Source organism: Haemaphysalis longicornis, unplaced genomic scaffold (genome assembly GCF_048455015.1).
Source record: "Haemaphysalis longicornis isolate Haplotype H1 unplaced genomic scaffold, Haemaphysalis longicornis Haplotype H1 scaffold_18, whole genome shotgun sequence".
In the NCBI taxonomy this organism is placed as follows: Eukaryota; Metazoa; Arthropoda; class Arachnida; order Ixodida; family Ixodidae; genus Haemaphysalis; species Haemaphysalis longicornis.
Genome location: NW_027526282.1, coordinates 9,325,020 through 9,338,818, shown reverse-complemented (window position 1 = coordinate 9,338,818; position 13,799 = coordinate 9,325,020). Strand labels below are relative to the sequence as shown.

Below are 13,799 nucleotides of genomic sequence, written 5' to 3'. Positions count from 1 at the left end.
AGCGAGCGGCCGGACAGTCACCAGTTCGGGAGAATGTCTGCGCGCAAGCTCTACGCGCGCACAGGGCAGCAGAGCTCGACCGGTTCTCCCGCTGCGTGGCTGGCCAGAGGAAAAGCCACCGTCGGCTGGAACGTCACAGGCGCGTCATGGCTGTTTACGCGATCCGCCGGCAGATGCAGACTGGGCAGGTGCAGACTGGACTGAGGCGTTTCACGGGGCTACCACTTGTGTCTCAGCTTATTTGGGGGTACTTACTACGCAATAAAAACAAATTTGGCCGAGGTGAAATTTGAGTGCAGTTGGCCTTTAAAGGAGTACTGACACGAAATTTCTCGCTTTCAGTTTTTATGCTGTAAAGAATACCTATTTGCCCACTAATTACGAAAATCGAACCGAAAGCCGTCAGCCGCCAACACAGAATTAATTATAGCACGTTTATTGCAACCAATTTCAAATTTGGTCGCCGCGCGGGAAAATGGCCGTACGAAGGCCAGCCTGCAAGCGGGCAGCCTTACGTCACGGTCTCACCCGTGACGTCAGGGACGTTTTTCTTTCCTCCACGTGTTCGCCGCATCGTCTGCTACGATTGTACATGGTCCGTGACTCGCACGCGCAGTCGACATGTCTGAATCTTCAGACTCGGATGAGTCCCTGCCACCCGACAGACAGAACAACTTTATTTGGCCAGGCGATTAGGCCGCCGATGTCTTTGCCGTCGTCCGTTTTTTAATATCACTGCGGCTCGAACCGGTGCAGACCGTGATAGCAACAGCTTGTCGCCACTCTTCTAATCAATCTGATCACGAAAAAGAAGCTCTACATGCGAGAAACTAGATGTTAGTGTGTTGAAAATTGTGCTAGGAGTTGTTATTAGCGCTGAATTTAAAAGTGGCGTTCAGATATTTGCCGCGATGGGAAGCCTACGCTGACTGGCAGCGGAGGTTCGGCGCTCCGACCCAGCACTGTTGGCACCACGGTGCGGCGACCACCCGAAAGATGGCGCCACCTGCACGCTAGAATCAAAACAGGCCGCGGCAGATGTCTTGGTCACCGATCGCAGAAACGGAAATTATTGCCAAAATAAAGCTTCATATGCGAAAAAGGGGATGATAGTGTGGTGAAAAGTTGTGTAAGGGATGGTCATTCGCAGTTGTACAGATACCAGCGATCAAATAGTCGCCACGATACTAAGTTCCCAACACCCAATGTGACCCATGCAACCCCAAGCCCGCTGGCTTGGGCGACAGTTCTTACGGCCGCCGGTGTGCACGAACTCCACGAAGTCCACATTTAGCGCTGCATGTCGTCGCGTGGAAAATAATGCATCTTGGCGTCGTCGTCGATTTGCTCGGGCAGGCTTCCACGAGCAGTATTTCGCATACCGCGAGCTTGCCATAGCACAACTTGGGCGAGCTCGGCGACGCGCACCGCCGCGTCGCCGCAGTGCCCGTCGACATCGCGCACCACGCCGTTTTCGGCACCAGTGCCGAACACCATGCGCCGGCAACGAACTGAAGAGCAAAGACGTCGAACACGCAACGTTTACAAGCATTGCTCACACAGCTACGCCCACGTCTCCTGCCCAAACGAATACCACCGACAACAGCAGCGCAGGATATCGTTTCCGGTTCTGAAAACGACTATATGACGTCACCCTGAACCGGCCAGACACGTAGGCCAATGTTTCGTCACGCCGAAAGCGATTGCACTAGTGCTGCCGATTTGTGGAAGCTCGCGGCCTGGACAATCAAAATCGATTTTAGATGTGATTCCGGCCTTGGATCACTGCAAAAATTTCTGTGAGGCATCTGTACAAACTACTGAAGCCAATTATATCATTTTTTAGGTATCAAAATTTGGTGTCAGTACTCTTAAGAACGGCACCGGAAGTTGCCGCTGTGCCTTATCACCGTAGCCGGATGTTTCTCCGCGCGGCGCAGGTAGGGCGTTACTGGGAATATTTTGAGCATGGCGTGAGCCATTCCCGTGATTTTTTGGACTTGATATGCTTATAAACAACTCCAGTAACGACAAACAAACTGCGTGAGACAAGGCAGACGATATCATGCATTCATAGCAAACCCCTTTCAAAACGCGCGCGCACTGACGTCACGGGTCCGGCGCTTTGGCGGAGTGATACACTACATGAGGTAGTGCCATTCTTGAGTTGTAACTGAGTATAGTGATTGCTACGATTCCAAACCGTCCTTGGAGGCATTTTACAGCCGACAACATGATAAAAGCGCGGTACGATGATTATTGAGATATCGAGAATGCCCATCCAACAATGCCGTCGGATGTAAAGCATGTTATTTTGCAGAACCGAAACCGAAACTTGTTTGAATGCTAATCTTGGACATCGCCCAGTCACGGTGCATCTCCTCCCGACGTCACAGCATTTAGTTGGTGCAGCCGCCGCAGACCGCGCATGGTAGTTTTTCTTGTGTAGGGCTTTATAAAGTAATTACCGACTTATCAACCGGGTAAACGATGAAAAGTGTGCTAATTTGAGCCAGTCTACGCAGTGCAAGCAAAAACGGGAGCTTGACAAATTCACTTCCGTGTCCCTTTAAGCGGCTCTGCTCGAAACATTGTGCCACGTTGTCCACCCACAGGTGAAGGATGAGACAGGACGTTTGCTTCGCAGGTGTTGGTACCGTAGCAACGCTATATTTTGGCACGTTTTGCCTATCGTCTGCTCTACCTCGTGTCCCCCCTGACCCGACACCGCTCCCTGCGTACAGTTACAAAGGAAGGGGGTGGGGATCAGGAATCCATGATGGCCCCGTCCTTTTAAGTGCGGGTCACTTAAAGGGCTCGCCTTGTCGTCGTAGCTCGCTCGCTGGACCCAAGTAGAGCCACACAGCATTCCGTCGTCGCGGCGTAACCCAGAGACTTCGAAAGCCAAGCGGTTTGTATACTCATAAGCGTTCGAAACTCGTTAACCACTGGCGCTTGTCATACATCTCCCCGTTGCTTAGCGCAAAGAAAACTGTGGGTACTTTTGAGGCAAAATGCACGTAGTTAACCAGCAGCGCCCGCGTTCATTTCGTTAGGACCGCTCGTTGGGTTGGTTTTTGCGATAGTGAGCGAAAAAAAGTGGCAGTGCAATGCCAGCACATGCGGGAGGAAAAGCAAGCACAAAAAGAACAGAACTCCCACTGGCGCAGTTTCAGGCAGGGGGTGCGCGAGCACTGTGAAGGCGGGAAATTTTAATTGCATTTGGTTGGTAGTAGCAGTGAACGCATAACGGCGCCACATCCCATTATGGCAAATCACTGCTCTGCACTTCCAACAGCTTTCACAATTGAGTGGAATGGCTTTTTTTTTTTTTTTTTTTTTACATTTTCGTTCACTTTTGTTTTCTTTTTACTGGCTGCTCTGAGTTCCGTTTAAAAAGGGTGATCCCGCGCCGTATGATTACACTGTGAAGGTAATACATGGTGTGATACATACTGTATCACACCATGTTTCACACTCTGCACACGTGGAAAGGTGGTAGAAGTGGTGACTGGGACCGCCTATCCGTGGTCAGACAATGGGGGTCATTCACTGTACGTGGAATGTAACGTCATATCTGAAATATGATGCGATTGCCTTATTGCATACTGACGGTTATGCCACGTTCGTTATAAGTGGACTTGAGTGTAAACACGAACAACTGCACGTCTGCAATGCTGTGTCCAAGAACACATGCTGCACAGTAAAGGTCAAAATATGCATGTGCCATGCAGCAAAGCCAATTTTTAATCGGTTTGTTTATTCAATATTTTTGAATATTTGAGAAAAATCTACTTCTGCAAACTGTAAAAATGTGCTGCGAATGAAATAGTCAGTGCTACTCATGCACTCATGCAATATAGTAGTAGATTTTATACAAAAAGTATTCATACAGGAAGTTCTGTATGAGGGTCTGTCAAATAATGAGCTCCAAGTTGAAGTTGTAGGCTGTTCACTGGCAAGTCATGGGCTGATTATCAAACAAGTCTGATAAATTAATTGTATGTGCCACAAAAAGCAAAAGCGGTTGCTGTTGAAAAGTTCTGTTGAGAACCCCATCTGCATCAACTCTTGTTTAAAGGTGTGTTTTGCTCATTGTTGCTTTCAGGTGTATGATGACAGAAAAAAAGCCCATGTTGATAGCTTTGTTGCATTTTAAGTGAAGGAGTGTAGCAAAAATCAATTTATCAATTTGAGCTCTCCTTTTTGGCTGCTGAAAACACCTTCTTTTCCACACTTTCACCTCGTGTGCAAAAAAATGCCTAACACCAGGTACGCACATTTGGAGGGTGGTTGTACTTTCTGTAAACTTGAACTGTTTGCAAAACCGAATTTTTTTAAAATTGCAGGGCAGTGGATGCCATGCTGGCGAGCTGGCAATGTACGCATAATTCCCCGTTTTCCTCGGACAGAGCTGGTACATGGAATTGACACCCTCATTCTGGCCTTTTGCCGTGTTATCTTAAAGATAAACGCATCCATGAAGAGCCCATTGCCTTCAAGACCTTCAAAGAGTTCATTTCAAAGGGTTCAAGATTGCCTTCAAAGGGTTCATTTACTTGAGCATTATAAGGCCGCAAAAGCATTAGTCGCATAATGCTGAGTGCATTAGTGTGGATTTTTACTTGCACTACGTGCATGTCTTGAAGTAAGCATCCTCCTTACTAGCATGACCACGAACATGTAACATGACCACAGCATGACCATGACCACAGCATGACCACGTGTAACATGACCACAGCATGAACTCCTTTTTCATTTTGTTTGTTGCACAAGTTACGTTCTTCACGAGCAGCCACATTTTATTGTCAGCACCATGTTTAATGCTCATATCACCCAGCATATTCACAAATTCAAGGCTCATTTTATTTTCTAAGATGCACGCACGTTTCAGATTTGTGTTAAGTGGCACAGTGGTGCGCAATCTTATAGTGCAGCATTTCCACTTTTCCTTTGTTCCCCACTGCATTGCATGCTCTTGACAAACTTGTGCCAAAAAGTCAGCCGTTTGTTCTTGTTTTTATTTCCCTCTTTGTTCTGGAAGACCGCAATAATCAATTGGTTTTGGAAGGTTTCTGTGGATCCTGAATGGTTTCAATCCCCTTCTTCTCTTTGCCAGAATGTGGCAACCAAGCCAGCCCAGATTCCATTCACCTTGCTGAAGGACCGGGCGCCTGCCAGTCAGACCAGACACCTGCCGGAAGAACAGGACGTCTTCGTCACAGGTAGGCCACGATGCCCCTAACATCGCTAACCACAATGGCATGCCACAATGTTCTCTTTCACGCATGAAGCTCTAAATAATAAAGGGGCAAGTCGCTCAGATTTTAATTTATGCTCAAACTCTACTTTGCTGCGGCCAGTGTTCTTGTAAAAGGGGTCCTGAAATACCTTCCGCCGATGCATGGATGTACATGTAACCAAATAAAGCAATGTATTAGCAATCTCCTCCTGCAATAATTTTGTTAGAGCGATGAGTATTAGCTGAGAAATCGTAAATCAAAAACCGCGCATTATCGTCGCACCGTATTTCCTCCTCCTTTCAACTTCTTCTTCGCTGTTCACGGCGCGCGAGCCTTCCCTCCCATGATGCTGCGCTCCTCAGCGGTGACGTACATCTGCTATTGCGCTCCTCAGACTGCCGTCTGCTACGGGCAAGCTCTTTCGGCTTTTTCATCTTTGTTGCCACCATGGACATGGATCCCCGCACTCCGCTCAAGGCTGGAAAAGTGAACAAAAGACCTGGCCACGTATGCGGCCTGGCCTTGCCCTTTCGCGGTGTACGTTGCTGCAGTTGCTATCAGCGGCGAACTCGCAGCCGCACGGGGAGAGTCGTGCGCTCGTTCCCTTTGATGCACCGCACACTGTTTATCCAAAAAGCCGTCTCAGATGTGGCCCCGCTGGTGCCGGGTCTTATTTTGCGGCGGTGGTAATTCCTACCGGCGGCATGTGAAAAAGACATTTTAAACCGACACAGAACTCGTGCTGCACAAAACGCGCCGGATCGGATCGCTTTATCAGTGGCGATGAACGGGAAGGCACAGAGGAAACCAGCGCCGCACTCGAGCAGTGAGCACCCGTGTTCTGACAAGCTGCACCCATGTGTTGCATTCAACACTGGCGGGAAAGCGTTTGTTTGCACTTGTTTGCATAGTCGTAAAATGTCCGAGCATCCGGCACTCCACTAGCAGATCAGCCGGCGAGTCATTTCGCAAAACATTCGACAGATGGCGCCGTATGCATTAGTGTGTCGTATTGCAAAACTGATGAGACGCTCTACTAAAACTCTCCATGCGGTGTTTACGTAGCGGGACGCAAAAATTTGGCGTTCAGCATATGCAAAAGCAACGAACGCTGGACTAAAACTCTCTATTAGCAGCAAAATAGCGTGCGTACGTGAGGCCGCAACATGGCGGCAAGTAGCGTGAGATAGAGGGAAAATTTTTTGCTTCCGATGAATCAAGTTCTTTGCTCCTGTGTTTTTAAATAGACACCGAAGTGATATGTAAACATTGCGGGATTACTAGCGCAAATTGTAGTCCGGAGTCCCCAGGCCATGTTTCGACCACACTATGCGCGTTTACGCGATTTTATTTAGTAGAAAAACTAATTCGAAAATGCTGTCCTCCTCTCTTTCTGTCCGAACGAAGCTTGCAGCTAAGCCAAGGCAGCGACCGAAGCTGTGTGTGTGTGTGTGTGTGTGTGTGTGTGTGTGTGCATCGCCTCCTGTGTTGTGGACGCGTTTGTTTCACGATGAAATGCGATGTTGTACTTCTGCGGGTGGATAGTGCTTCCCATGGTCTGGATTATCTCTCTCGAGTGACGTACGACTCAACTTCGCATGGGGTGTGTGCAGTGTGCCTGGCTAAAAGCCTTGTCGGCTTGCGCGCCAGAGTTAAGTGACTTGCTGTTCGTCCCCGCAAACCGCGCGCGAGGTGAGTACCGAATTTACGACGGGCAGGAGGAAGCAACCAATCGTCTGTCAATTGCGGTTCAGACTTTCAACGCATGTTGTGACGTTGTATTCGTTCGAAACGCATCTCGGGTTTGTTTTGAAGCTGGATAAAATGTATGCGTCAAACCCGGGCATTCGGCTCAGGGCGTTCTCTGCGATTGCACGAAGGAAGTGCCACGGGGCTTAGACGCTTTCTTTATGGTATGCACTCACGTAAGATAATATCCATGTCACGTTATGGCTGTGTTGCATTCAATACAAACGGTTAAGCGTTTGTTTACACTTGTTTCGTTTGTCGTAAAATGTCCAAGCACTCCGGCACTCCGCTGGCAGATCAGCCGGCGAGCCGACGCTGAGCAGACGACTCATTCTTTGCCGGAAGTGCGTGAAAAAGCCACCCAATAGCAGGATGTCTACCTCATGACAAACATCTGGGAATCGGTGACGTAGACATGTGAAGATGGCGGCGTCCAAAAACACGCAGGGAAGGGTGAGAAAAGGGCGACAAACTTTGCAACAAAAGTGTGAGCTTTCCACTGCACGTAAGAGTAATACTTGGCACAGGTGACGGTGACGACCCAATCTAACGGTTGCGCTAGTTCATTTAGTGTGCTCAAAACGCCTTTTAGGGCCCCTTTAAGCGATAAGTAGTGTTCAAAGCCAAGAGCTTCCATCACATAAAAGCCGTAAGGAACGACTTGCACCCTGGTAGACATTTCAGTAGGGCGGTGGTATGCGGCCAGCGAGACTGGCGCATATCTGTGCATTGTTTTGCGTCTTGGAAATCGATGGTGTAATCGGTACTGCCAGAGGGAAGGGGGCCAATCTTTCGGTGCAGCAGTTACCAAGCTGACCCCATGTTCTTTGCTTTGCTACTTAGGGTCCCCTTGTGAGGCGGTGCCGCGCGAAACGCTGCCACTGACAGAAAGCCTGAACAAGGTAGGAAGAACTTTCAGAATTTTCTTCTTTTTCTGACTCGTGCTTTGGTTCTTTCTGTTGTTGCAGTGATGCTTCTAGAGTGAAATGCACAGGTGCCTAATAGCTTGAACACTGTCAGCATTGAACAAAGCTTCAGAAACATTGTCTGGAACAGCTACTCTCTGTATTCATCAGGATGCATTCTGTATGCATCCATATGCATTCTGCTCCATATGCTCCATACGCATCCTGATGCATTCCGTATGCATTAGGTTCACAAATGACCTTGTTTAGAAAATGGTACATGATACTGAGTGTGGGTGAGTAGTAAAATCCCGACTCGAATAAACTTTGAATTTGGTACATTCAATTAGTGGCAAAAAAGCTTGAATGTCAGATACTATTCTTGCTGCAAGTTCAAGCAAACTTGCTGAGAAAAAAAAACACAAGCTTAGAAATCTGCCTTTGTGTTTCCCCTGTCCGACCAAAGATTAACAAGAACATCCTATGTCATAATTTGTCGTTAACCTGGATGTTTTTTTATAAGTAAAATTTGGATGGTTTGTGATAAGCATGGGTAGAGTCTGTCTGAAAGCTATCCCTGTGTTATCAGTATATGAAGCAACTTCGTTTCGCTGAAGGATGTACTGAAGGATGTACTGGCTGAAGGATGTACTGAACACACTTTCACCCCAGGCCCCTAATTGTTGCCATTGGTTCCCCATCCCATGAAAGGTCACCCATGGACGTCAACTGAGACCAGAAAATTAAACAAAAAGTGAGAAAATGTAAAAGTAAATACCTTTCCAAGCACTAGACACAAGCACTATATGCGCTCCCCTGCTTTTCTCAAGCTCCCACACCTAGCTTACTATCGTGCCATCTGCAGGTGCTGTTATGACATGTTTGGTGCAAGCAATTTTTTTTAACCTCCTTGGTTTGGTGCAAGAGTCAGGTGCAGCTCATAGACGATTTCAGCGGTGGCTTGACCCCATTTGTTGCCTTTATACCTGGTTCTGCTATTTTTTGCCAACATAACCAGGAGTTTTGTTATGTATTGCATGTGTTCCCCCGGATTAAAAAAATTTTTTTATGAAGGCAGTTAGTGGAGGTTGACTTCACTTGGATTTACAAAATTAGAATTGCAAGCCTTCGGACGAACTTGAGAAAAGTACCACAGTTCTTTGAATAACAAACGAGACAACCCACAACAATTCAGAGCTTCAACTTATCTGTTACTTCAGGTGTTAAAAGTATGGACTTGAAAATTGTGATATCCACCTGATGATTATTCAGTTCAGAGTTAAAAACTCGAGCATTCACGCTATCCCTTGCATGACAACCGAAGTGGCATGACATTTTTGCAAACTCATTTGCTTCCTCTCATCTGGCATTCTTTCTGGCTTCCTACATGCTATCACATTTCTTTCATTCCCGGCCTTGCAAGGATAACCTAATAGGGGTCTAGAGAAAATATCTGCCAAGTATTTTGCAGTCACTGGCTATGGCGTTGTTCTGCTGAGCCCAGGGACGCGGGTTCTATTCCCAGTCGCGGTGGCCGCTTTTCTGATAGAGGTGAAAAGCGAAAGTGCCCGTGTGTACGAGATTTCGGCGCACGTGAAAGATCCCCAGGTGGTCAAAATTAATCCGGAGCCCTCCACTATGGCGCACCTCATTTTCGGTGTAATGTTGGCGCGTTAAACCCCCACAATCAATCAAATCAAGTATTTTGCAGCGAAACAATGTGTTTTGTGATGAGTGTCACTGTTCGTGCTAACATTGAATACCAGCTTAGAATTCTACCTGTTGTCACTCGCTGTTTTCGGACACGTCTACGTGCACAATATGAACCCAGATATCCGGACAAGTTTCTTGTTTGTCTTTTTCCCCTTATAGTCATTCTTCAGTGGCAGGCAGCAAATTTGGCTAAGAGCCATGCCTAGCTGAGGTCAGCAGAGGCATGGAAGGCGGTGTACTAACTATGTTTCAGAGTAAGCCAGAGTTCTTCAATGTATACCAGTTGTGAAACACTTCAGAACCCAGTCCGTGCAAGCACCCCTGCCTTGTTGTAACTGAGTGGCAAGTGTATTGACGGTGCGCCTAGGAGACAAAAACTGAACTTTCTAACCATCTGCTTGTTAACACAACTTAATGCTCAAATGAAGCTTTCTTAAATTAGTTATGTTTCCTTTTGTTTTCACAATTTTCCCTTTATCACTTACGGCAGCAGCCACGAGCGCTTTAACTTTCTACCAAAAAGCTGGATAGTGACCTTGCCCCATGCTCGGTCCTGTTTGCCCCCAGTGCAGTGGGGGCCATCATCATCATCAGCCTGTCTATGTCCACTGCAGGGCAAAGGCCTCTCCCGTAGATCCCCAATTATTCCGGTCCTGTGCTAACTGCAGCCAATCTATCCCCACAAACTTCCTGATCTCCTCTGCCCATCTAACTCTCTGCCGCCCCCTTCAACGCTTGCTTTCTCTAGGGATCCACTCTGTTAACCTTAATGGCCAATGGTTACCTTGCCTTCGTATTGCATGCCCTGCCCACATCCATTTCTTCTTCTTCTTAATTTCCACCAATATGTCCTTAACGCACATTTGTTCCCTGACCCACTTCACTCTCTTCTTGTCCCTTAGTGTTACACCTACCATCTTCCGTTCCATTGCTTGCTGAGCAGTCCTCAATTTACCTGGGGGTCAACTATAGGTCAACTATAGGGGGTCTCATGGGCAGTTTCACAACTGGTGTAATTGAGCAACTCTGGAGTAAGACCCCTGGTAACCAGCTCCCGTACGAGAGGGGTCTGCAGGAGTGGCATTGCCATTGTGTCTGAACATTGCAGGATGGGGCGGCAGCAGACACGGAGGACGACTTGGACGGAACGCCCCTGATGGATGAGGAGGAAGACGGGGATGGCTCGGATGGAACACCACTGTGGGATGACGGGGGCGGCAACTTGGAGGCCAGCTGTGAACGTGGGTTGCACGCACCGTTGGATGAAAGTGATGCGTTCAAAGACGCCCTCCCCGTTACCACAGAGGAGGAAGAGGGAACTAAACACAGCGTTGCACAAACTGAGTCAGTCATCCTCCACGAGACGGAAGAGTCCACCGTGACTTCTCCAACGCCCTTGGGTTCTGATCCGCGCGGATCAGCGGTGGAGCAAGTTCCAGATAGCAGTTCTGAGGAGGAGTTGGCTATGCCCCGACCTGTTGTGGAGTTTGCTGGATCTGGAACTGGAGGGGAAACCGGGTTGGTTGAGCAAGTGACGGAGGCCAGCGCATCTGAGGGTGAGTGGAGCAGACGATGCAGAATTAGGCCTAGTGTTCAAGCACATTCTGTAGCCATGGCAAAAAATGCGCTTAGAGATGGTAGCAGCACTTTCGTGAAGGCCTGTTCCTTCTAAGAAGTGGTTTCCAGCCATGAGTAAGTCGGAGCTACCCCTAGGGCCTGCCAAAGGGATAATTCTCTGCAAAAAATGTGTTCAGTCTCGAGTGGTGACCTTGTACTGCTGCATGGTGTCTGCGGTAGTGTGTATGTTGCCCACCGGAGAACTGTGCCATCAGTAACAGGAGGATAAATTGCAAGCAAGCGGATGATACGTGGGGCGGAAAAATGCTCAAAAAATGTTAACAGGGGAGTACTGAGCATTCTGGAGAATCTGCAGCTTGGTTCTCAATGACACGAAGCTCTGGAGAACACAAGAAATCTGAATTTAATTTAATCCACACTTGTACACCCCTCCTCATTTGACGGTTTTGCTCGGAAATAGCATGACACGTCCTTTTTGCGATCACGGCAGCTGGATTTTCAGGGTTTAAAAGTGTAAATATGCTTGTGTATTGTTTTTAGCGGACTTTTAAGAAACATAGACAGTGACCTTTCGCATTCCAAGCTGAGGAGGACTTTGCACTGTGGAAATAAACTGACTAGAGCCTTGCATTCAAGAGCGAAAAAATTGGGCGATGACAGCGGACCTTCTTCCAGTACTGGTCCTCCTAGCGGCCGCCACGGTGAACTAAAAATGGCAGTAAAGCGCGCACCCACAAAAGTCTGGCTTTCGGAGAGCTCATGCACGGAGAGCTCATGTTCTCGTTCTGCTGTCCCTCCCGAGCACCTACCCGTCACCCATCCCTTTCACATGAATGTCACGGTAGCTGGCACACGTTCCCATGAATAATCTGCAATGGTCGAATTGCCCCGTTTTCTTTTTTTCTTTCTCGTTGCTCCCTCACTGGCAGCAGGCATGTGCTTGCAGTGTGGTCAGCTCCAAAAGTGTTTGCCCCTTTAAGAAAGCCCTTTCTGTGTGCAAGTAGGAAGCCACCACGAGCTGTTGGAAAAGTAAAAATAAAAATGCACAGCTCTGGACAGCATAGCCGCTCCCCAGGCAGAAAGCTGAGGGGCACCCTTTTGTTCATTTTGCCAGAGGTGCCTGCCAAGAATGGTGGACCGGCAGCCCCCACATGTACAGATCGCTACTGGGAAAAGGTCCATTAACTCCTATAATTTTAAAATTCAGTGCAGCAAGCAGTCCAATCGCCTGACGACGCTGCGGTGGTGTAGGCACTGCATGTGGCTGTTTTGACGACATCACATTGTTAATTGATATGTTATTAACTAGGGATGGGCGAATATTCGGTATTGTCGAATATTCGATCGAATAGCTCTCTATTCGTTATTCGCTTCGATCCGAATGCAGCTATTCGATGTTTTCGAATTATTCGATGCTCCCGAATAGGCAGCTAACAGCCAAGCTTTTCGGTCAAGCTTTCCGAGAGTTACCCCAGGCTTGGCTCAAGACCCACCAACGCGGACATTTCTATTATCAGTGCCGGCACTGCCGAGTTGCTGCCTTGCCTAGAGGTTCGACGAAGCTCTCGGCCGCCAGCACACTTTAGGTTAAAAAAAAAAGGCGGCACTGAAACGACACCGCTCCGAACATAGCGGCACCAAGCCAGCAGACTTGTACAGGCCGCCATTTTGAATAGGCATGCCGCCATTTTTAATAGGCTCGCTCAGCGCGGCAGTATGCCGCACTAAGCGAGCCTATTCAAAATGGCGGCCAGCCACTGGCGCTTTGCTTGGCTACGGCCGAGTATACTAGTGGCTACAATACTTTTTTTAGCGGAGCTTCTAGGCGGCGCTTAACTCTGCGAGTTTCTAGGCGGCGCTTAAACTTGTGCATGAGCAGCCGGCGGAAACTGCTGCACCTAGAGCATGTGGCGCAACAGGCATTTCTTCATGAAAACTTGTGAATACAGCAAAGGAAAGCTGTGTGTGTGATTTTGCAATAAATCTTCAACTGGTAATAGTTTTACACAATGCTGTGCTTACGTGAGTTCTAATTATTAGAAAAAATTGTGTACATTAGTCAGGTCACAAGTTGCTCATTTGTCTTTGTGATTTGCAATGTGTACTATTCGAACTATTCGATTCGAAATTATTCGACCAAATCACTATTCGCTTCGAATTCGCTTTGAACCTCAAAATCTATATTCGCCCATCCCTATTATTAACTTAATATTGCAAAGGTATCTGTTTTGTTGGGGTGACGTAATGTTAATATTGCGTGGTATTGCTTCATTCACCCATTATGTCGTTAATTTATTTCTACAGTGCTAAGTTTCTTTCTAAACAATGTACCGATGGGCCAAAGCCTCCAATAAAACCCAGACGTTGTTATCAGATTTGAAATCTACAACTCCACTGCTGACTGTCACGTATTTCTCCTCCTTCCTTTCCAGCTTCTGACAGTGGAAAGTCCGAAGATGAGGATGATGACGCAGTTGCGCTCCCTGAGAAGTCGGAAGCACTGCCAAATCCCGACGGTACGGAAAGCCAGGAAGCTGATCGGTCAAGAAGTCCAGTGGCCACCAATGATTCCGACAGGGAAGAGGGGTGTGTTGATGTCTTCGGAGACACT

At 47.8% G+C, this 13,799-nt stretch overlaps 1 protein-coding gene across 1 annotated transcript in view; it reads left to right on the top strand.

Moving 5' to 3' along the window:
- The window catches only part of LOC144166655 (protein ELYS-like), a 93,835-nt gene that overhangs the window by 80,004 nt on the left and 32 nt on the right, over window positions 1-13,799 (top strand). The window contains exons 32-35 of the mRNA XM_077696187.1: window positions 5,120-5,225; window positions 7,836-7,894; window positions 10,719-11,166; window positions 13,621-13,778. Of these exons, the coding sequence (XP_077552313.1) occupies window positions 5,120-5,225; window positions 7,836-7,894; window positions 10,719-11,166; window positions 13,621-13,778 (771 nt within the window). The remainder of the gene's footprint in view (window positions 1-5,119; window positions 5,226-7,835; window positions 7,895-10,718; window positions 11,167-13,620; window positions 13,779-13,799) is intronic.